This window comes from Streptopelia decaocto (assembly GCF_964273445.1).
Source record: "Streptopelia decaocto genome assembly, chromosome: 12".
In the NCBI taxonomy this organism is placed as follows: Eukaryota; Metazoa; Chordata; class Aves; order Columbiformes; family Columbidae; genus Streptopelia; species Streptopelia decaocto.
In genome coordinates this window covers 15,012,412-15,036,576 of record NC_138667.1, presented here as the reverse complement: position 1 = coordinate 15,036,576, position 24,165 = coordinate 15,012,412, and the positions used below count along the sequence as shown (strand labels likewise).

General features: G+C 41.0%; 1 protein-coding gene across 1 annotated transcript in view; it reads left to right on the top strand.

Moving 5' to 3' along the window:
- RANBP17 (RAN binding protein 17) overlaps window positions 1–24,165 on the top strand; it is a 148,275-nt gene that overhangs the window by 115,888 nt on the left and 8,222 nt on the right. The window contains exons 23-25 of the mRNA XM_082063400.1: window positions 1,406–1,620; window positions 2,767–2,905; window positions 8,652–8,815. Of these exons, the coding sequence (XP_081919526.1) occupies window positions 1,406–1,620; window positions 2,767–2,905; window positions 8,652–8,815 (518 nt within the window). The remainder of the gene's footprint in view (window positions 1–1,405; window positions 1,621–2,766; window positions 2,906–8,651; window positions 8,816–24,165) is intronic.

Genomic DNA, 24,165 nt, shown 5'->3' with positions numbered 1-24,165 from the left:
TTCTCGCTCATTTTTCCAATCATATGATGTAAACTCCTCATTGTCAGTAATGAATAGCATTAAGAGAAAGAATTAAAATCAGGCTGGTCTGTGATTTGCAGGTGGAAATGGAAATCTGCATGGGTAGAAGGGAGAGCTGCATGGAGACAGACCCAGTTTAATATTAGGCCTCAATATATATTAAACAATCCTACACAATCTATGAAATCTGTGTGATTTCAGGCAAGTTTTTAGGGGCATCTTTAATTGCCGATTATAAAAGCAAAACTGAGTTGTCATAACTACCTGTCTCAACTGGCAATGTTTGGATTTGTGAATAGTTAATGTCCAGTTCACTCTTTCTTCTTGATCCAAGTTGTTGTCATAGCCATGACAACGAGATTAGACACTTAAAGCAGATGAGCCAAGCATCTGATCTGCAGAGCCTTGTGCTTTTATTTGTAGGAATGCTTTTAAAAATGTACAGATTTGCATTATTTTCCTCTAGTTAAAATTACCAAGAATGATAAGTAGTAACAGAGTGAAAATGTGGCACTTGGTTCTTGTGGAGGCCAAGCTTGCCAAGGCCAACGTCAGATGGGGTCAACCTAGTAAGGCCACTTCATGGTAGAACTGAAGTGCTTCACCTTTGCCGTGTTCATTCTGCTGCTTTAGCTCACTTTCATTCATTACTTCAGGTTAAAAAAAAACTGGTCATGAAGACAAACTAACTCTGGGGTGCTGTGAAGATGAGCATTAAATTATTACAAGATACTTAGAAAACTTGGTAATGAGGCCTTGTGAATAATTAGATTTGTACAGGGGATTTCAGCGGGACCTACTGCACTGCTGCACACTGGATCCAAAAGTCACTATTGCCTGCGAATAGCAACAGCAAATATTTACAGTTAGCTGTTATTTTTACATTATAAACATGGATTTTAATTAAAAAGTCATTCCCATCTGTGACTGGTAAAATAGAGGCTTTTGTAATGGACATATTTGTTTTCGGAGGGATATGTTTAGTGTGTGTGTGCATCAGCAACCATCCCAAGAGACTGTCATGGTAATGGATCAAAACCAGGCTTTGCTGCAGCATGAGAAATTATAAAAACATGTGTTTCAACTCTGTTCAGATTAAGGAATTCATGCTGATAAATCCACTATCATGGCCTGGCTGTACATCAGTGATGGGAATTCCATAGCTTATATTTTAAATTTCACATACTAATTCCTTGGTGGCTTTTAAGCTCTAGTCATGCTTAATTAACAGATCTTTTACATCAAAATCAGCAGCAGTTTTTCTTCCAAACAGTAAAGAAAATAAAGACAAAAAAAAAAGTTTAGATAGTGCCATCTAAATATTTTAGATTTGCAGCTGCTTATGTAAGTTTCTTTCTTTCTTTCTTTCTTTTTATGAAAACAGGTAATCAGATCCTCTCTCTTGGGACTTTGTCAAAAGATCAGGTTTATCCGTTGAAACTCAAGGGCATTTCCATCTGTTACTCTGCACTCAAATCTGCCTTATGTGGAAATTATGTCAGCTTTGGCGTCTTCAAGTTGTACGGGGACAACCACTTTGACAATGTACTTCAGGCCTTTGTCAAAATGCTGCTTTCAGTATCCCACAGTGACTTGCTAGTAAGCAATTACTCATCTCGGGAGTCTTTACATGAAATATGAAGTAACACCACCACAGGCTTTGTATGGTTATAATGAGACAGAGGGCTCTAGAACAGCTCAAATGCAGTTTTCAGTTCCATTACTTGAATTTATTCATATAGTAACATCTAAAATACAGGTATGATGGACCTGCTGTGAGAAAAGGGAGCTTTTCCAGAATTTTCACTAGGCTGCTTGTGAAGGAGAGAAATGCTAAATTTTGTTCCTTTCTGTACTTGCAACCCACGTGGTTTGCTTGTGTGCTCTGTAAAACATCCTCACCTATTCAGCCACTCTGCAATTCGTTTCAATCTGTAAATTGTCACTGTGTATTCCCCATGAAATTTAAAACTGTAGAATTAAAGTACGCTATGTTCTCAGTTCTCTGGGGGAAGACAACAGTTCTTGCTCAATATCAGTCTAAATTTGAACTGTGACATTGTCTTCATGACACTTTCATTCAGAACTGTCATTTTCAGGGTTGTTAAAGGTGGTTAATACCCAGATTTATGCCTGCCACATAAATAAAGTCCTTGGAACTGAAAAGTTGCTCTCAATTAAAATTGGTGTATCAGTCGTTTAATGAAGTGTGCGCATCCTAACTACCGAACAATAAATGCCCTAAATAAGAGTCCTTGAGGTGGTGATTGAGCCAGTGGGTTCAAGCAAGTGCCTTTGTCTGCACAGAGCCTGTTACAAGACCCCACTTAGCACAAAAAAGTCCTTGTCTGAGATAATTTGGGAAAATCTGTGATAAATCTCAATAAGATTTCTTGCAGAAGATACGGGCCATAAGCCTGTCAAACTGGCACCTGGACAGAACACTATACTATTTTACCAGACTGATAGCTGTGTAGAATGTGTGGTGCTTTGATTGCTTTATTGTGTTCTCCTGAGCTTATATTAAACCAATAGCAAGTTTATATTCTGTGGTAAATTTGAAAAGTTAAAATCTACCGAAGACAAGAAAATATTTTGCCGCTATAAATATTTTGATTTAATGGCTGAATTAGAGTTTATCGTGTCATAAAAAGGATAAGATTATTCTTCGGTCATCTATTAATGTTGTTAATGTTAGTCAGTGGTAATATCTATGTTTACTATGAATGTGTACTCTTTTTGCAGCAATATCGAAAACTAAGCCGGTCTTACTACCCGCTGTTGGAGTGTCTGACCCAAGATCACATGAGTTTCATTAGCAGTTTAGAACCTCGCGTCTTCTTCTATATTCTTACCTCTATATCTGAAGGACTTACTGCAGTAGGTAAGAATGACTTGCACTCGGCTAAAGAAAGAATTCAAGTATTTAGAATTTTCAAAGAAGCACATTCATTTGTGTTGTAAAAAATAAATATAAAATGGCAATGGAAGATGCTGGCTTTTGAGCATTTTAAGAATGTGCTTATTTCAGGTCATGGAGCTAAGTTATTTTAAACATCTAACCTGTAGGTTTTAACCGCTAGTATTTTTAAATTGTTTTTTCTTACAAGCCAGAATTGTTGAAATTATTATTGTGCCTCCACAAGGATTGTAATGAAAATTCATGCATTTGTTTTTCAGAAGTAAAGTGTATTCAAATGTGTACAGGAATCTGTGGGGTTTTGTTTTTATTTGATCAACGTAGCTGTTGTATAAATAATACTTGTTCTGCACAGCTGTGATATGATTTCAGAAATTTAAAGGTATCTTTATCCATAGAAAAAAACAAACTAGTTATTCAATACTTCCTGAATATACTTTAGAGGAGAATCAGGGTCATAGGAGCACACCTGGAATAAAGATAAAAATACAGCAGTCTGATTGCAGCTGATTCCATTCTCCTGCATGGTTTAATTCATGCTTTTAAACCAGATGACTGTCCAAATGTTTGGGTTTGGGGGCGGGGGAAGGCTGGTAGCCTGAAGTCATTTGGAATATGGGGAAGGAGGCAGGGCATTTGGGGGAAGAAAGAAATGCAGCTACATTTGGATCACCTGTGAACACCATGCATTTACATAGCTTTTGACTGAGAAGCCATTCAAACCTTACAGTAGTAGTTATTGATTGGGGTGGTTATTAAGGGATAGGAAAAAAGAGTGTATAACATTAGTGTGTATAGATGTCAGTCTGTAATAGCTGGTGTTTCTCATCCCCACCAAGTGTCATTCAGGCCCGGTAGGAATGTGTGAATGCACCGAGACTCCCCAGCATCCCTTGTGTTAAACATGCTCAGCAGTTTTTGCTGCAAGAGGGAACCGACTCTTAGAGTGAAAATGGGTAGTGAATAGCTAAGCAGCAGTAGTAAAGTAGTATTCAGGTCATTTTATTATATAATGCTGAAATCCATCTTCTCCCAGCTATTTTAAATGCTTTTCACCTGTAATAACGGTACCCCGATTTCTGCCCAGGGTCTGGTTCTGCCGGGATCTGCCTGTTGATCCTTTGCAAATGGATATATTGTGTGAGCTTGACTGGCAGCTGCCAGTTTATTGATAGGAAGCCCTGTTCCTGCTCTCTGTTATCACTTTGCATCTCTTCCATTCGAGATATTGGTTATATTCATTTGGATAATTCACTGGCATACCAAGTTTCCTTTAACCACCTCTTTGAAACCCAATTGAAATTCATGTAAAAGAGAGGGAAGAAAATGTAAAAGCTATATAAGCTTCAGCTTTTGTGTGTTATGTTTATTTTCCTCTCTCGGAAAGTGGTGTTCTCTCACTCAAAGTGAGGAGGAGTAAGAAAATATGTCAGTTCAGTATCTGGAATTTTAGTAATGAAGAATCATTAATTTTTAGGAACATAGATGTGTTCTTAGAAAACTTTGATTTGGTGGAATTGCTGATGTTCTGCTGAGAAAAGTATCAACAAAAATGTTAACACCTCACTTTTTTTCCCATTTTATAAACCATAGAAGTGTTTCACCCATGTGCTCTTTCAGTTCATCTTAAGGTCCTTAAAGTGCTTCAAATAAATGCAAGCATATGAGACTAAAACAAAGTGTGTAGGAATTTTTAACTCCTGCACATTAAAAATAATACTTACTTTCTATGATTAGTCAGATGGAAAACACTTTTTTTAATTGCCTTTCATGTTAAAGTGATAAAGTGATTATTTTTCCTTAATACTATGTTTCTTAATATGGCATATATCAAGAATGGATATTGCTGTCAAGCATTTGAATTCCTCATTTGTGCTCAAGAGGGTTTATTTTTGTTGTGAACTGAATAAGTTTCCATACTTTTGTGATGACATGTCCAGATGAACTACTCTTTGATCAGTTTATAGCTTTTAATGTTAATTTATTTATTTTGAATCATCTCAAGAGTTAGTTACCTGTCACTGCGTTTTCTTAACGTTTTCTTAACATTTTATCCTTTTTAAAATGTTGGTGTTTGGGGCATTACCAAGTGTCAGGCAGGGTAATATGAATCTATTTCTTATGTGTTACTTGGTCACATACATCCTTCTGCCTTTGGAAAATAAGTAGATCCAAGCGTTGCCTTTTTCACTGAATTGTATCAGCGCCACAAGAACATCTCAGAATAGCAGAGCTCAGGGCTATAAGCCATCTGAGGGGGAATTGTGTTTTAAACGGATTAGAACATACGAGTCATTTTCAGAAATGTTTATAAAAATGAAATAGCTGTCTTTTTACTTTAAAAATTAAATACCAAGAGACCACTTCCCTTCACAGGAAGAAAGTATCTGACTTTTTTTCTCTACTCTGTTTACATACGTGAAGCCTTTGAGACTCTCATTGTTATCAGCTGTAGGATAAACATTCCCCAAATCCTTATTTCTCAGGAATGTTCATTCTGTTGCTGAGTAAATACCTTGCTTGATTCCACTCTTTATAAACACCGGGAAAGAACATGTATTCCTTTGGAAGCGCCTCACCGTAAATCAGCTATAATGGAAGCCTCGTCTAAGCTTTTATTGCAAGGATAAACACTCCAATAGTTCTCTTCTAAAGTGTTTACCTGGCTTTTTCACAGCTGACTCAGTGGATCGGAGCCTTTTAATGTAGTCTGCCTGGCATGCTGTCACTAATCTCTGCAAAGCTTTTCTAATTCCCGTATGATTAATAGTATAGTGTGCTATTCATTGAGGAAAAAGTAAAACATTTCTTCTGTCTTGCTGCCTAATTTAGATGTTAAATTGCTAAATCCATTTACTCTCTAGGTTTAGTCTCAAAGGCAAATAATGCCACTATTGAACCGTAAGCAATTGATGGACAAGGAAAATACCACTTAACTCTCCCTCTCATCGCCTTTGTGCGAAAAACAAAATATTCAATTTGCAGAGATTCAGCCATGTCATTAAACTGTTGATAAATAATTCCCCTTCAGCATGTCGTTGTCATATTGTTGAGACCGAAGGGCATCCTCAAGTTGTTTTGGTCTTTTGTTGGCTTTTTAAAAATAGTATATCCTATTGTAACACACATGCTCAACTTCCCGTTACTTGAGCTAGTGGCCTGCTTGTTTCGTGATCCCAGTGATTAGTTCACGGGTGACAGAGCTGAGTTGACCAGAAATGAGAACCGCGGTTTGACTTGATTTTTTCCTGGTTATCCCAAGCTTTAATCTCAGTTTCTTTTATTATTCTATCTCTATTCTGTCTTCTCCATCCATTTCTTCTGTCCGTAACTCAGAAGTGGTAGCTCCTTGTTGCTCTTGTTTGTTCTATTTATTTGATTGGCTGGCTTGTCTTGCCAAGATTTAGTGAGAACACTATGCTGCTCCAGCACAAGGTTCCACATGCCCAGAAGAGTCATTCAAGGGAGTTTGCTTGACGCTCCCTGTCTGTTATATCCTTGCAATCAAAAGGAAAAATGAGCATAGGGAAGCATATTTGATATATAGTTATGGGCAAATTTAAGTAGCTCTTAACACCCATATCAGATTCTCATGAGCAAATGATAGCACAGACCTGTCTGCTGTCCTGCTAAAATCACTTACTGTCGAATGTAAAATATCTACTTGTACAGTATCAGCATGTTTAGAACTACTGCTGTTTTGTAAACTGATGATAGTGATTTACTTTGTATTATTCAATTTAAAAAGAAATAGAGTTAAGCACTGGTTTAGAAATACAGCAGAGCCCTCCTATGAAATACGTATTTTCAAGTCTCTCACTTGTTATTGATGGTGATTCAATTCCACCATGAATTGCATTTCTAGCTTATATGCAGGACTGTTTTGGTTGAGAACATGATGAGTGCCAGATTGTGCAGTCTTTACTTTGGCAAGACTCATAACTTTGAGCTCAGCTTTGTTCCAGCAACGTGTCTTAGCATCCTGCCCTGGTGCATTCGGTCCTAGGAAGGCCACTGGTTCAGTGAAGACCATGGAGATGCTCCAGCTCATTTCTGGGAGCTGCTAGATTAACACCTGCTGCTAAGTCAGCTGGTTGCTTTAGAAAATCAAGTCTTAGGAGACCATTTGTGCCTTCTTTGCCTTTAAATGTTTCTTCAGTGTTTATTTCAAAACACTTTTAGCAAAGCACAATTAGTTTTTAGATCATGAAGGGTTAATAGTGTCAGCACAGAGCTGAAGGAGTTAAACAGACACAGATCAAAATACTTCAGTGTCTAGAGGGATGTGTTTAAATGAACACTGCAAGGTTGGCAGGCCTCCAAATTAGCATAGTTTAAAGAATTCAAGGTACATTTAATTGGATCCTTCTAATCCCTTTTCCCTCAGAATGAGCATTTTAACAGTTTAATTCCTTTTGCAACCCCCACACATCCCTTACTCCAGTGGCCCATCTAAAATAAAAACTGTGAACTATAAAAGGCCTAGACAAGTTCTAGCTGCTGTCAGCGACAGCAGGATGGAGTCCTAAACGCTCCACTCCGTTGGATCCGATGGTTGAAATTGCAGAGAATCTCAGGTAGGGCTAAACCTTGCACCCGGCAGGTTAAACCGCTGCGTGTGTGCCAGGAGCTTCGGTCGGTGCTGGCATCGCGAGGAGCCGCGTTGAAACACAGGAGGCAGCTCCGCTGTCAATGTTGAAGCCGCAGCCGCTGGTCTGGGGGCCGAGGAGCATCTGGGGTGTCAGGGGAGGACGGGGCAGCACCGCGATCGGGGAGGCGAGAGGAGTGTGTGTGAGGCGCAGGGACCGCACACGGTTACCGTCGTGCTGCTGCACAGAAGGAGCAGAATCCTCCTGCGCAGCAGCGGCGCAGCAGGCAACACCTAGCAAGAAAATAACTTACATAAATCAGACAGACATATTTACTCTGCAAATAGGTTTAAGCTTTTAATCTCCCTTACTTATAGCAACAGTAAGTAAAGATGTGAAGAGGCTTTTGCTTCTGCTTTTCAGCAGTATCCTCCTTTGCTGTCATGACTTTTAGTTTTGGGGATGTTTTTGAAGTATTTATTAGCTAATGCTGTTGTGTTGTTGCCAACCATATTTAATGTACTTTAACCTACTTGAATTATTGGTTGTTAAGAAAAATTACTAACTAGCTGTTCAGTGATCACCCTTTTACTACCTTTAATGGCCTTTGTTAATTGTTTGCCACCTGCCATTGAGTATAAGTTATTTGGGGCAGAGAAACATTGTGAAATACTAGAGAAAAACCTGGGCAACAGCTCTATATGATCGAGCCTTGCCTTTTCAGTAAGCAGATCAAACCAGAATCTTAGTTTCCAGGAATCTGGAGCCTTCTGAATGTGAAACTGAATACCAGTACAATTTCCACACTTAGCCTGTGCTTTCCAATAGGCAGAGGGGCAGCAGCGTTCATACAGGAGTGAATGAAGTTGACTGGCGTTGATAGGATTTTTAGGACATGGAGCTATCCAGTTACTCAAAAGCAAAGGTTTAATACTGCTGTCTGTTAATAAAAGCAGTGTTCAAAGCTAGTCGACTCATGTATCAAAAATAGTCCTGTCAATGTATCGATTAGCCTAATGTCAAAGAGATTATGGAAGCTGAGCTCTGCAAGTGCTATAAAATGTCATTATTAATTATTCTTTTAGGGAAACAATTTCAAAACTGTTTCATTTTTTACGCAGATACAATAGTCTCCTCCAGCTGTTGCGCTAGTTTAGACTACATTGTCACCTACCTCTTCAAGCACCTCTCTAAAGGCAAGAAGACTCCAAGATGTAGAGAGATTTCCCAGGATGGACAGAGATTGCTTCATTTCATGCAGCAGAACCCAGATGTTCTACAGCAGGTGAATTAGCAGTCTTTTCAATGGGCTATTAATAAATTTCTGAATTTTCCTGATGTTTTGGTGGTACTGAACCCCAGGGTATCGTTGGCTGTTTAGCAACAGAACAAACCTCCCCATGCTGGTACGCAACCATGAGTCGCTTCAGCCATGTTCTCATGAGAGCCAAAGATCGAAGGTGGCTTTTGTCATGCTGAAAAGTATTGATGCTATATTTGGCTGTAAAAACTTCATTCTTAAAACTTGGTGTTTCATTTTTGCTTGTGAAGGTGTGTAAGATCATCCGTACATTCCTATAGGCGAATGGGAAGGAAAGCTCTCAAGCATTTTATGAGAAAGAAGAACAAATTCTGGCATTGAACCACACACTTTGATAATTAAATGTGTGAATGACACGGCTGTATGCTATTGAGTTTCAATATTTTATTTTGCAGTAGGTGACTCAGTGGGGTTTTTTTCTGTTAAAGATAAATACAATAGAAATTCAATCTCATGCTTCTGAAAAGGAAGTGGCCACTACAGCTCTTAGGAGAGATTTCCCTTCCCGGCTCTGTCAAGTTCATCACAGCCCACGTCCATTACAGGGAGATCACAATGTTCATAGCTACATATCTCCACATCTGCTCTGTGCCACATTCCCTTAAAATCTCAATCAGCTATTTGAAAATGTGTATTTACAAGAATCTCTGGATTCCTAATGCAGTTGCAAAGATGCTGTTTGAGGAGACGTGTCTGGAGGCTTTTAATGAAAACGGAAGTTATTAACAAAATGCAAATGACTCGTGTGGTCGTCTTTGTGTTTCCCTAATAGATACGCTGTCATTTGGAAAAAGCCTGGCGTACAGTCACCACAGTTATTGTTGTCATTTGTTTACTGTTCTAATTGAAGGTGAAAAGTAACTAATGGTACCTAATATATTCCTGGCAGTATACAGCATATTGTGAGGATATTAATGATGTTTATTATTGACATCATTATCAGAATACAATGATTCCCATGTCATATTACAGGTTCTTATGTTTTACTTGCCTGATAGGGGTTTCATGGCAACTAGCAGTGAAGTCAGTGCTGGGCTGTGTCAGATTGCTCAGTACCGTACTGTGTGTGCAGTGATTTGAGCAGAAAGGACAGAACAGCAACCTGGGCTCTGGACTTCCCTGCGTTTGTGGCAATCTTGACGTAATAACTTTGTTAATATGCAGTAATCTTTCACTTCACAGCATATGACTAGGTGGTGATCAGTCTTTATTAACTTCAGGTTCTGCGGAATACGTTACATTTATTTTGAATGCAGGCTTTCACATACTCTTTTAAATATTAATGGCAGGTCTCCAGTAGTCAGCATAAATATGATTTGCATTAGCACTAGTCATATCATATTGAGTGCCTCTGATGTCAACTACTCAGTGTACTAATATCTGACATCATCTCCCGAGGTCACTGACAACTTTGACCTTTATTCTCATGCACAGTTTCTGTTGTCTCAGAAGCTCTTTTGAATTGATTTGAAATTTTGACTCTTCCCTTTATGAGGCAGTAAAATTGATAATTATTCAGATGGGAACTGAGCACTGAGTGAAAAATCAATTCCACCCGCTCTCTGCTGCGTATAAAATTACTTCTGAGTCTGCTGGACTGAACGGATGGCCAAGGTAAAAGCAGCAGGCAGAAATAGTAGAGAGGATTAGCTGGACGAAACTAATAGCCTAAAGGGATGGCTTTTGAGATGAGGGAGTGGGCCGGTTGGGGGTTATTATCAGCAATGATGGGACTCATTGATCATATGTTTACATCAGGTTTCCATTGGGTTATAAATCAGCCCTGAATAGAAACGGAACCCAAGGCCTCGCGTTTTACCAGGGGGATGGTGTATTAGATTATTCTCACTTTCACACTCAGATGAAAAGTGAGACATTGATTATTCATCGGCTGGCCATTAAACACCGGTTTTATAGATGATTTGACTATCACGGAAGCTAATGAACAAGGTTGCTGCTTCATAACTAGAGGTTTCAGTTTTCAAGACATCTGTGTCGGTTAAGTAATGCATAACCCTATTAAAAGGAATGGGTTACAAATTGCTTAACAGCGTTGAAAAACTAGACCCTAATGACTAATTGTGCTTTGAGTTTAGAGAGGTTTGTCAGCTCTTTAAACTAAACTGATGCAATGATAACTGCAATTATTTACTAGTTAGAACATTTCTTCCAAGTTGGATCTTGTGAAGTAGCTGGATAATTAAAATTTCCAGCAGGTTCGGGTCGATGGATACACGGATGTCTCCGGGCTCCTGTGCCGGGCGCGGACTGCGGACCCTCCTGCCGGACGTGGGCGCGAACCGGTGTCTCCGGGGTAGCGGCGCCATCGCGGAGGCCGGGCCGGGCGGAGCGGGGAGCGGAGCGGCACCGCGCCCCCTGCCGGCGGGGCCGGGGCGAGCGGGCGGGCTGCGGGGCCGGAGGGCGGCTCTGCCGTGTTCCCCCGCCTCCCCCCGGCCCGGCGGGACAACCCCGCCGTGTTCCCCCGCCTCCCCCCGGCCCGGGCAGGGTGCGGGTCCGAGTGCCCGGCGGAGCGGCCCCTGCTCGACGCCGCCCGGTGCGGCCCCGTCGCTCCGTCCTCGCGAGTTTGCTGGGGTGTCGCGGTGATCTGCGGCACGTTGCCAGTTCTCAACAGTACCTGTAATAGCAGCAGAATTATTTCATGGCTTTTCTGTTTATATGCCTGCAGCTGAGCACTCGTTTGCTATTAAGTGGGGTGATCCAGCATCTGAATGCAGTTGAGGTGATGGGTGTAGATTGGGGCTTTACTCTTTAGCCTCTGGCGTCACAGAAGTGCGTGATTGAAGCTTATTAATTCTCATTTTGTTTGTTTATGTATGTCCTATAGCAGCTCTGGTTTATTAATACATAGATGTGGCTGTACAGACACGTCGAAGTGCACCAACTTTTTAATGTTTAGGTGTAAGTTACAGTATACTTTCAACACCTAACAGTGGCTGTTGGCTTTGGCCCCGCTTTTTGCTGTGCTACAGGCTTTGTGCCCCCAGGCGAGCTACTTAGTCTGAGCTTAATCTGCAAGCAACTGCTTCATGATGGTGTCTTACAACCAAACTGAATTAACGTGTGTAAAGTAATTTGAGATATATGGATAGGAAGCGGTATTAAGTTTATTACATTCAACTATTGCTGTTACATTATGTTGTGTTATAAGTACTTTAATAAATAATTTTAAAAAGCTCCTACTTTCATATGCTGTTATTGCAGGATTGACAGGTGAAACCAGTGTTTGCTCTGCTTTATAAATGAAAGTATAATTTTGGGTTTTAAGATGCTGTCTTTATCTTCTGTTATTGCTTATTTTGCTGAATTGTACACATTAGGCTCTTAGTTCAGTTTGAGTGCAGTAAAGTATTATTCATGTTAGTTACTTCCAAAACTCAATCAGTTTCGTAGTGTCTTTCACCCATCGTTCTGACAAATGTTCTGCGGAGCCATGCATGATAAGTAAACAGTTCTGTTTGCATAGCCGTTATTGAACTAATTCTTTGCTAGATGCGGGAGGGGGTAAAGGGTTGGCTGGTTGGATGGAGTCAGGATTTCAGTGGCGTTTCAGTGCTCAGTGCCTGTCCTGGGTTTGTCTTGGAGAGGTGCATGAGGTGTAAGGTCATGAATGAGGGTATCACGTGGTGAATATGTCCTGTGCATCGATTTCCGGAGGACTGTGTGGATAAGAGTAAAGATGGGTTTTGGTAAGTTTGAGCATTGCTGGGGTCAGATGGTAGATGGGAAGGCACATGTGTGAACAAGGAACTTGGGGACTGTGGTGATGGTGCATGTGGTAGTGCCAAAAACAGGTTGAGGGTGAGGTGGGCAGTGCTGCGGTGGCAGGAGGATCCGTGGCGTGAATCACAGAATGTTAGGGATTGGAAGGGACCTCAAAAGATCATCTAGTCCAGTCCCCCTGTGTGAAGGTGACAGGTAAACCCTCCCCAGGCTGCTCGTTGGAGCTGAGCACGTGACTTCGAACTTAGAACCCAGTGACAAACGCGCGCTAAACGAAGCAGCACAGCAGCGCTGCATAGCAAACCTTAAACAGAAAGGTGCCAGTTGCAATGAAAAATTCAAGTGGCATTACTAAAATAAAAATTGCTGCTTTCCTTTTTTTCCCTTTTATGTAGTAAAATCAGTGATGGTTTTGTTTTTCAGATAAACCTCAGTGCCGCATGCAGCTAGTGTGGAGTTATGCACAGTAATTGAAATAGAAACCTGAAGAGGAGCTGTGTTTATAATGCATGGCCCCTGCAGAAGCACTTGCATATAAACACAGCACCAAAAGAAATCTGGCTTGTACTGACACAGGGCAGGTGTACAAGACGTACCTGAGCACCATGAGCCACATACGTGAGCATCTGCTTAATTTTAAGAGCAGATCAAACCCACAGGTGCAATTGTTCCTATGCTTAAAATTAAATGTGTTTAAAGGCTCAGCTGAATGGGGACCAGAGTGCTCAGCTTTAAGAGGTTTGATAACAGCAGTGAGGGAGATTTTCATTGGGACATCTGTTTTCAGCCTCTTAGCACAATTTTAAAATGTTATCCAATACTATCATAACTTTCTTTATTAATTGAAAGGGATGGAGATATACCAGCTGTAGCCCAAGCCAGCAGAGACTTGGGTGGCTAAGCAACAGAAAAGGCACCATATTGAGTGAGCCAAAATTCAGTCTCAAAGTCATTTATTTTAACCAGTGACAATACGTTTAGACTCTAGTGTTTTGATTTGATTGATGGTTTAATATCATATATAATTTTTTTTAATGAAGGGAACCCATTTAAATATGTTAACATTTGCACTAGTAGTCTCCCATGTACATAACTGCATTTAATCATTACTCTGATTGTTTTTGTGGTTGTGTAATTTGTATCAGCAAAATAACTATTGTCAAAGCCATCTTATCTTAATGAAAAATATGGTTGCTTCTCTTTCATACATACTGTCTTACTGCACATGAAGAAAGGCAGCAGCAGCCTCAGTCTCAAGTATGTTGCTAAACGTATAGCTGTCACTACAAGAGGGCTGTCAATTAAGAAATCAAAAAATATTAACGAGCTCAGTGTCTTCTCTAATTCTGCTTTGTTTAAAGTCCTTGTTGTGATTCGTTGTCATGTGAATCGAGTAATTTAATTTTAAGACTTTTAATGTTAAAATACATCATCATTAGCGACGTATCCAAAGATTTCCCGCTCTTAATAACGGCGCTAAATCAAATTGGGAAGCTCCTCTTAATCACGCAAGCTGCGCTGTCGCTTACACAAACAGGTTTGGGGATGGAGAGAAGTTGCGTTGGGCGGAGTAACAAGTATTGTACAGAATTCGCAGACGGCAACAAAACGCGGGGCCGGGGCTGGCGAGGTGTCGGTGTTGGATGTTCGCCCTGGGGCCAGGCAGCTGCTGCGTGTCCGCTTTTGTTCCGCCGTGGCTGGTTTATGTAGCCTTTAGGCCAGCGCATGGAACAATCGTTCCTACAGGGTCAGCTGCTGGTCAGAAGCAAAGTAAGAAAAGACTTTGCCTTGCAACGCGCGGGCCATAATTTTCGTGCAGCTGGCACCTGCTACTGGTGCACAGCGGGAGGGTTAGAGGTCAAAGAGGCAGTTGTTCTAAACTCAGTGATGGCTTAAAGGGACTTGTAGATTAATCTGCTTTATTAACTTCTCTATATTAGATAACTATTGCAGTGAATGACAGTCCGTCTTTCTGAATAAGTCCCTTCACCTCTTTCTCTTTTAAATTGGCTTTTGAGTAATGAATATTAAATAGAATATATTTCAGGGTAATTAAATGAAAACATTAGGATGATGTTGTTTTACAATCATATCTATAAGTTTCTTGTGTATTTATCTTGCATTATTACTGTTCATTGCTTTTTGCTAGACAACAAAAAGCATAAATGTTTCAATTAAAGAAGAGGAGCCGGCTGTATTTCTCAATAACCTCGTGTGTTCTATGCTGCATAAATATTTTCAAAAAGCAAATAAGTTTAAGGGGAAGTATAAAAATGTTTTATTCCTTGTTTACTCTGTGCAATGCAATACTTTACATTACTTGGAAATGTTCGATTTCTGCTGGCCGTGGTTGTTTTATATAAAACACTAAGAGGTGCTGGTTTGGGAAAGGGCAAAAAATATTGCCGCTCTGTAGAATCTAACTAGCGATATGAATAGCACCAATAATTTTGTAAAGTTCACATTATAATTCAAAATCCAGTTAGAAGTGATGCTTGCAGTCTGGAAAGAAAGCAATATCTTTACAAAATGGATAGGGAAAGGTAACAATCCATTCCGTGCTCTGCTACTGGCAGAGTTGCCATGTGAGTAATGAAACTCGCTCTCAGTGAACAAACACCCTCCCTTACGCCATTTAAAAAAAAAAATCAAATTTAAAATTCTGGAAGAGCAGCGGCTTACAAGGATGCTTAATTGCTGTTGCCTACGATAGCAGGGGCCCATCAAAGCCGGTAGCGGGTGAGATGATGCCTGTGTATAGATCCGGTGCTTGGCGAGGCAATCGCTGCGTCGCTCTGAAGCAGCCACTGTTATTTTGAGGAGTGGGAAGGTGCGTGTCAGGTGAAAAGGGCTGTTTTGTTGCCAAAAACATTCTTATACACTGAACGCGTGTCCCACTTAACCCTGGCAGACTTCCGATTTTCAGCACTCTGGAACTGAACCTCAAAACACATGTTTATCCCAGGCTAAGAAATTGCTGTCGGTTTTGTTTGTGATCCTCAGAGATATTTGTGTGTTCAGGGTGTTTTCTGAAATCAGAAACTTACTTTGTTGTTGTTTTTTTTTTTTCTCTGGTGTTTACTTGTTCAGGGGTTTTTTAACTGAAAATTGAGATTTGTGTGCATTTACATGTCACCAGAAACCTGCACAGCTTAAAAATAAAATAAAATACATTTCTTAAAATGGATGAGATTTGGGAATACTGTTAGTTTATATCCGCTTAGCTTAGCGCAGTGTAGGTTAGTTCAGTTTAACTTCAGCAAATCCTCCCAGTGCTTTGCTGGGCACATCAGAGACGAGCCAGTTCAGCTATTGAAAGAGCACTACACACAAAGGACGACTGCACAACCTGGGATTTGCCCTTTCAGTATAACCGTGTTTCTGAATTCATGCCTCGTTTCCCTTTAACAAAAAAAAGGAAATAAAAAAAATTAAAAATGAAGTGTGTGCAACCATTCTTTAAAATCTCTTTAGCGTGACAAGTAAAGTAATCTTCCATTGATACTTAAAAGTCCATCTGCAGAAATTCAGGGAGAATGTTAGAGAGACGCAATATCTATTGAAATGTTGAGTGTCAAACTGCCAGGGTAATGTATTTAGTATGAAATATAATATTCAGTGCATTTTGTTTTGATGACTGCATGAAATAGCCTTGTGCTCTTATCCTTTGTTGTTGTTGTGAAAGATGATATTCACTAAGAAGTGTCGGTGACTATTCAGGACACAGCAGCAATATGCTTATTACCATCTTTATCATCCGTCTTTTATGTTTGTTTGCAATGGCTTTGGTTACAGTTCAGTTCATCAGGATAACAAAAGTACTTTTAATTGTTCTACAGAAGAAATTAGAATCAATTCAGGAACAGTTTGAGAACAGATGAGGTGTGAAATCTGTTAGGAAGTTGGTAATTATTACTTGGATTAGTCGGTTTAAATTCTGCGCTCCTGTAGAGCCGAGTAGGTCGCTTTGCTTTGCGGCCGGTCCTTGAGCAGGGCTAAGAGCCAAGCTTCTGCCTTCCTTATCCTCAGATTTCCTTCAAGGTGCTGCTTGAAAGCCCAGCCTGCCTCCCCATCCCTGCTGTTTTTCTCCATATCGGTGCTAAACAAAGGTAAATACGGCTAAAATCATCACCCTGGTGCTAATTTCTCGGTGCTGTGCGGGGGATGCCCTGGGCTCTGCTGGCAGCCGCCCACGCGCCCCAGCCCACGCTGGAGCTGCCAGCAAACCCAGGTGTGAGAGATGCACATCTAGTGCTGCGGCAAGGCCGGGTGGGTGGTGTGGTAGAGGCCAGGCTGGGCTTGACTTGCAGGTGAGTGCAGGCTTAAGCCCAGCTTAAGGACTTGCTCCTTGTGTGTGGGGTTGGCGTCCCCGAGGGCTGTGCTGGGCACGCTGCCATGCGGTGTCACCGTGAGCCCGGGTCAGATTCGGGTTTGAGGTACCTTGGAGTTCCTTGGACAAGGGGTTTAGAGCCGATCTCACACTCAGTCTTTCCCTCCCTATGCAGCTTTTTACATGTTTGGAACATTTCTGTGGATTAAGTTTGAGAGTAGCCTCCAGTTGTTTTTAAACGAAATGATTTAACGTTTCCACTAATAGCATTTTCTGACCTTGTGTTCCCTCCCCACGTGACTGGCATTTTGGAAGGCATCCCTGTGACAGAGACTTCAGAAGACTAATGATCCAGCAGGTGAAGATCCCCATTTCAGTGCTGAAGTCCTGGTGTAACATTGAAAATTCCTCACTGCTGTTGTGCATCAACTCCCAGCACTTGATGCAAGGGAAGGCCCGGGTGGAGTTCTCAGGAGCTGGAGACGAGAAAAGCAACGGCTCACACTTGAGGAATTGAAAGATGATGCACACTGTAAGTCCTACTGTCAGTCAAGGAGAAGACTGAAAGATTTGGACATAGGACCATTCAGATTCCTGAAGACAGACTTGCTGGAAGGCGTTGGTGTAGGTGAAACTGCTGTTCTCCCTTCCCAAGAGGATTAAACAAGCTGTAATTAGTCATTTGGTCAGAGATGCTGGTTGCAGACAACGACCTCATCCTGTGTCACCTCTCAGAAGTTCTGGCTGTGTGAGAAAGGACGAGGCTCTTGCCATGAGGACCAGAAAAAAATGCTTCAGGATCTTCTTCTGAGATGAGACTGACTGGGTTTACAAAGACCTGAACCTCGCTACCTCTTTACATACTGATAAGAGCAGAAGGGAATGTATATTAATTTTTTATAAGGTTTTTAAAGAGCTCAGCCTTCTACACCAAAGCAACCTGAAGTTTGTGTTATAAATGATGGCAAGTTGTACATTCCAAAAGTCCCAGTTAATCACAGTTCTGTCATCTTTAAAAACAGCTGTAATGCTCTGTAGTCACAGCCGCTTGTTTAGAAATGGCTGAATCTTAAATAAACAGCTTAGGTTAATTTAAAATTATACTCCAGTATCTGTAACTGAAAAATCTCTGAATGCTACCAGCTAAAAAAATGCAGATTAAGGGTTGATGTGACAATCTTAAATTATTCCAGCCTGAGGAGGTATAATTTGCTGTCTATCAGGGAGCACAGATGGATAGGCAAAAAGAAGCTGTGCAGATACACGAGTTTGTAAACATCTGTCAGCTACACCAGATATCCAAATACAAAATCAAGCACTTCAGGCAGCGTGTGAGTGTGACATTCAACAGAGGGTTTACATGAAATTCAGCACAGACAGAAGCAAGTCAGCATGCCCTGGAAGGTAATAATTAATGAAATGTATCCCCTCCTCCCTGCAGAAAGAGGAGGTATTTGATTCATCAGCCATCTCCGGCGATGCCGCAGTTAACTGTTCTGCTTCCAGTGTTTAGACTACGCAAAACTGCTCCATCCCATGAGATTTACCACTGTGCTATAGATGAGTGTATAGCAGCCAGCTGCATCTCTTCTCCAGCCCACCCAGGAGCACCCAGGTCTGATAGACCGAGTATGGAAGCCCTTCAATAAAAGATTCACATACACCTGTAGTTTGAAAATAACATGTTCTATCGTGTCAGAATATACCCTCAAATTAGAGGCAAGATATTAAAAATACTGTTTGCAAACACAGAATCTTTGGCTGTGAACAGCTCGCATGCAGGATGGAGCTGCAGCTCCAGCGTGTTCCAGCTGTGCTGCAGTGACTCCCTCGCGTAGCACCAACATCTGCTTTGTGATCCTATCGACTGCTTGAAAGGCAGGAAATTCTGAAAGTACGCCTTAGCTTCGAAAAGTCCGCTTTGCACTACTGGTCTATGTTATTGTGCTATTAACATACCACCGTTAATATTTTAACAGTGGAAAAAATAGAACAGTGGATGTATATAATGTGGTATAATAAATTTGATGGACATGTTGCAGGTGCTTCTCGTTAGCATTAAGTCGTCATCCTAAATGAATCCTTTTGAGTATGCGCGCATCTTTCTCTTTCAGATACAAAGTCAGGTTTGACGTAAGTTAGTACAGTCTAATTTTATGATTATTTCTGCTGGCTCATGATTTGCACGTACTTCAAGTGAATCTCCCATCCTCAGCCCTTTGGCCAGTTCTGAAGATACATCCAGGAAAACGCCAAGCTCCGTGCTCTCTGTGACAGTTCCATTTTCACATCTATAGCCATCCCTTTTCCATCCCTTCTGAACAATGGGAGAACAGTCCTCTCCCAGCAGGACAGGACATACAACTGATAGGAAAATCCTGGGAAAGATAACACTTAAATCATATTTCAGTCCATCAGCTGCAGGGATATAATCCATGTGTCACCCAGGTGGCTTATCCTGGCAGAGTTGGAGCTTTTTCAGCCATTTATACCTTAATTTTTTTCATAAAAGGAAGCAAATAGGCCAGACCCAATTTAATTATTCCAAACGGACTTAAAAGATTGGGTCTCTCGCAGTTTTATTAAATCTTGATAATTCCTGCAGCTTCTTTAAGCTTCAGCTGTTGAGGCATGAAATGTTAGTTATTACTGTTTATTTACTTATATATTTTTTGGAGTATATTAATAGGGTGAAATGTTATATTCTGAACAGAAATCTGGAGGAATCTGGCCTATATAGGCTGGAAGAAAGGCTTGGTCTAAGGGTAGGTGAGGAGGCTCAGAGCAGAAAGCAGCTCTGCGGTTGCGTTAGCCGGGTTTCATGGACTGCCTGTGTTGTCTGCCCTCCCTCCTTCCACAACTCCTCCCCTCTTCCTATACTTGTCATCAAAATTAGCGCTAGGACGTTGGAGAGCGGGAGGGTGTGCGGATGAGAAGCTGCCATGGTGGAACCCGGCCCGTTACTGGTGCTGAGGTCGAGCCTGCCCGCGTCTGCTGGGACAACTCGCTTAAAGCTCTTTGTCGATCTAATCTGATTTCATCATGCAGTGGGACTTGATGCGTGATTCTTAAACTCTTGCGTATTACAAATCATAACAGATTTGCTGTTTCTGACAGTTAAATATTTTTAGTTCAGGAATAACGGGCTGGTTCTCACTTCCATAATAAATAAAGCCTTTAGCGTTCTTATTTCACCTGGAAATTGTGGCTTTGAACACAGAAAATATCAATCTGAAAGTTAGGCTTTCAAGTAAAATAAATATTTTAAAACAACAGATTAAAATTTACAGTATCTAATAATATTGGAGCATTTAAATCTTCCTAATATTATTAGTAAATGATGATCCATTTATTGATATAGAAAGAATTGATGATGAAAGAACTGAGAACTCCAAAGGTCATTTAAATTAGTAATCACAACTCCTAAAGTGGACTATCTGAAGCTAGACCTACAAAAACCTACCAAGTTTTGCATACTAAACAATGAAGATCTGTACAGAAAAAAGGAGTGTTCTGACCAGCCAAGTGCTTGGTTAATAGCTGTGTATGTTCTTAGACCATTCTAAACCTTTTGTAAAGGAATATATACTGCTGTCTCTGGTGTTAACATACTGTTCTTTATGTTAAAATGTGAGTAGTTGCAGCAAAATGAAATATTAATCCCAGCATATGGGAGACAGAAAGGAGTTACAGGACCTGCAATGTTGCAAGTGCTCTCTTTAGATAAAATGGAGCAGCAAAAAAAAGCCTTTTTAATGGAAAGGCAGCTTCCTTCCCACCTTCCTGTAGAAACAGTTTTCATAATTAGGGTTATCTTGACCAACATTTTCCTCCTCCCTCCAAGAAAGAAAAAGGCTCTGAAAGAAGAGAGGCTCTGAAAAATTAATCTATTGGAAGAACACTTCTTTATTCTGGCCTGTTCTGTCAATAGTTCCTTTTGTAAAGAACAAACATGTCAGGAGAAACATTATTGAACCAGATCAAGTGATGCCCTATGTTGAAGATAAGAGAGCAGAGGCAAGGCTGCTGTTTTGAGCTAAGGAAAAAATAGATTGTGTGTTCCCCCAGCCCCTTCCTTTTTAATGTCTCTTTCCCCACCCTGAGACCTTGTTTTCTGCCTGACTCAGTGCTGCCAGCTGCCCTGCCTCCGGGGCAGCTTCCGAGAAGTCATTTTCCTAAAACAAAATGTTTCCATTTCTCCCAAAAGGGTATTTTCCACCTAGAAAACAATCAAACAAAAAATGGGTACGTTGGATCAGTTCTGCTGCTGAGTTCTGTGCTTTGTTTTGCCACTGGATTGCTTTGACGAGGCTGTGGCAAAGGTGGAGCAAGGAGGATGCACCGCAGCGTGGGTTTCCCCCTGACACCTACATGCAAGTCCACCTGAACCCCACCAGCTGGTTCTGCTGCCCGGTAAGAGGGGCTGCAGGTCTCCAGAAACAGTGTGACCAAGGGTGGGTGATGGCTGGAAGGAGCTGAGGGAATTGAGGAGGTGCCCCAGGCTCAGCCTGTATCACTGTGGCTTTGCATAGATTTTGTTCTTCAGCCAGCCCCTCTGTAAAATGTGATGGTAATGCTGATGTATCAGTGGCACGCTTTGAAGCTAACTAACATCTGGGAAATCCTCCGTAGTTCTCCAAAGATTTGCAGTAAAAATGCAGGCAGTGCTGCTTGCTCATGTGCTTGCTCTGGGGCTGCGGTGCTGGCCAGGTAACTGCATTCATCTCCTCATTTATAGAAATTATTGGGCAAGATCTCCTCTTCAGAAAACTGCCGTTATCATTTCTGCATGTGTTGCCATCATAAATACATGTACATGTGTTTCAGCAAATGAAATATGAAGAAGGCATGTTATTTCAGAGCCTCCTCCAGAAGCTTAAAGAGTTTCAGTTCCTTCATGACCTGAACAACTCAGGCGAATAACAAAAATGGGCATTTACATGGAGCTGCGTGTCATGTATCCAGAAATTCTTTCCTGCGTGGGCCAACCTGCTTCTGGTTACAACAGCATCAAATCATTGATCAGAGGAGACCTGAAAGAGGGAGCTGAGGATGCCACTTGTCAGTGTAGGAAGAAGCTGTTCTATGTGGTGGGAGGATTGGTGAAATTAAATGAAAGCTTGCTGTCTCTGCTCGAGAAAGAGTTAAAGTCTGGTGCATCACCAGTAAATGTGCTGTTTGCTGAGGCGAAGCTTCATTATAAAGTAGCATGAGGCTCGTCTAGACGAGCTCTGTTGCCTTGCAGATGAATCTGTGCAGGCTGCCTCCCTTAGACAGAAGTTCTTTCCAGCAGCGATGGTCTCCGAGCGCTTGTTTGCGGGTGCAATCTCTCTTGGAGTGTGTCAGCAGCGCTGTAAAACAAAGAAGGATCTGGAATGCAAACAGCTTGCTGTAGGCTCATGCAGAAACAGCACGGGAAACCCAATATATGGAGCAAAACAAGGCGGCAACAATAGTTTTGAGAAGAGAAACATGGAAAACAGGAAAAGGAAGTTTAAGGCTGTTTGGATTTTGGTGCCCTTCATCTTGGTGCAGTTAGGCTCCGTAATTGCTGATCGTGTTTTGCTTGCGCTGTCATGCACTCCTGATGATTTCCAACAGGTACTGGTATGACAGATAGGTTTGCCCCAGTTTTATGTATGCAACTCTTAATGCCCAGCCGTACACCTTGATTATTTTTTTAAATCTTTGCAGAAAGCAAAATGTCTAAGCTATCTGCAAAGACAACACAATAGGATTCCAAATTGTCCACCTGTGCAAGTAATAAACTTGCATAACTTCCTGAGAGACATTAATCACTGTTGGGAGAGCTCACGGGCAGATGTTACAACCTTGTTCATATTAGTGCAGCGGTACCACGAGTCCCAGCAGTTTCTTTAAACAGAGGCAACCTTGTGTGAAGCAGTAGCTCTTGATGGTGGTGTAACTAGTTTAATTGAAAGGAATGGGTTGGTCCATGAAGAAGACAAACATTCACATGTCCAGGTATGAGATGTAGCTAACTCCTGAATGCAGTGCTGTTCCCTGCGCGGCTAATGATTTCTAAAAGGGTTGTCTTTCATTAATCCTTAGAGTCAGATGTGGAATTAAAAATGTTTGACAGTAGGATCTTGTCAGAGGAAAAGCTTGGAAGTGGGAGGGAGGTTTTCAATGTTTCATGTCCTGGTTGGCCAATATCAGAACACACAATTAATAGTTACTGTTATGTAAGTTGCTTTATATTGGCTTTTTTTTATGAATTGTGACATTCATCATATTCCTTGCTTATTCAGTACTGTCTGTACTACTTATGCACAGAGACAAATAAGTGTTTCCCAGGTGAATTTTGGACATTTTGGTCTTCTTCCATATTTTTTGCTCTGCAGTTCATTTGAAATTCAGTAACAATTCTGGGCTCGACACGTGCTGAGGAGTTGTTTGGTAAGCCAGAGTTTGAAGAGGTGCCACTTTGCATCAGTTGTGAACTTGTCTCTGAGCAGGCCCTTTTTAGATTAAGCATCACACTGAAAGTCTTTCTACATGCACAGCACTTTTGCTAATATATATGGGTATGTTAGTCATGCTCCTCTGACTAAATCACAGCTTGAGTTTTTTTTTATTTAATCACTTTAAAAATGCTTCCATCCTACAGCTGGCTTTGTTACAAGCTACAAAGATTGAAACCTGAAGATTAATTAATTATAAGAAATTGCCATTATTATTCATATTTGGAAAACAAGCCCCTATTACTGCTTGTGCAGAGGGTTTGAATTGTTTGCTTTAGTTCTAAAGCAGTATAGAACTGGTTTTGCCCTGTGAGTAATGGAAAGCAGTTTGCCTGATACATAAACTGTAAAGTCAGGTGAAGAATTGACTTTTCCCATGCCAGACCACATGTTCGTAACTTGAAAGCTCAAATAATTTGTGGATATCTCTGTTCCAGGTGATTTGTAGTGCTAGGATTCATCTTTTTCATTTAGCGAAACATGCTGTTTGACTTGGCCTTGGTCAGTTATTACAGGCTGGTTTGCAGTGTGGCAGCTCTCTGGAGACCCTGCTCGTAGCTGCTCATTGGCCTAGAAGAAAGGATTTAATGATTTTCTACTTCCTCTATGTTTGGTTTTAGGGTGTAGATATTTTATAAATGTGAGTCAAACTATTTACTGGTGACATTTTACAAATTTTCACTCTGCTTAATCTCTGAGTAATGTTTTTAGGTTCATATATGTTGTGGCCTTTGGCATTTTGGACTAACATATCTCAA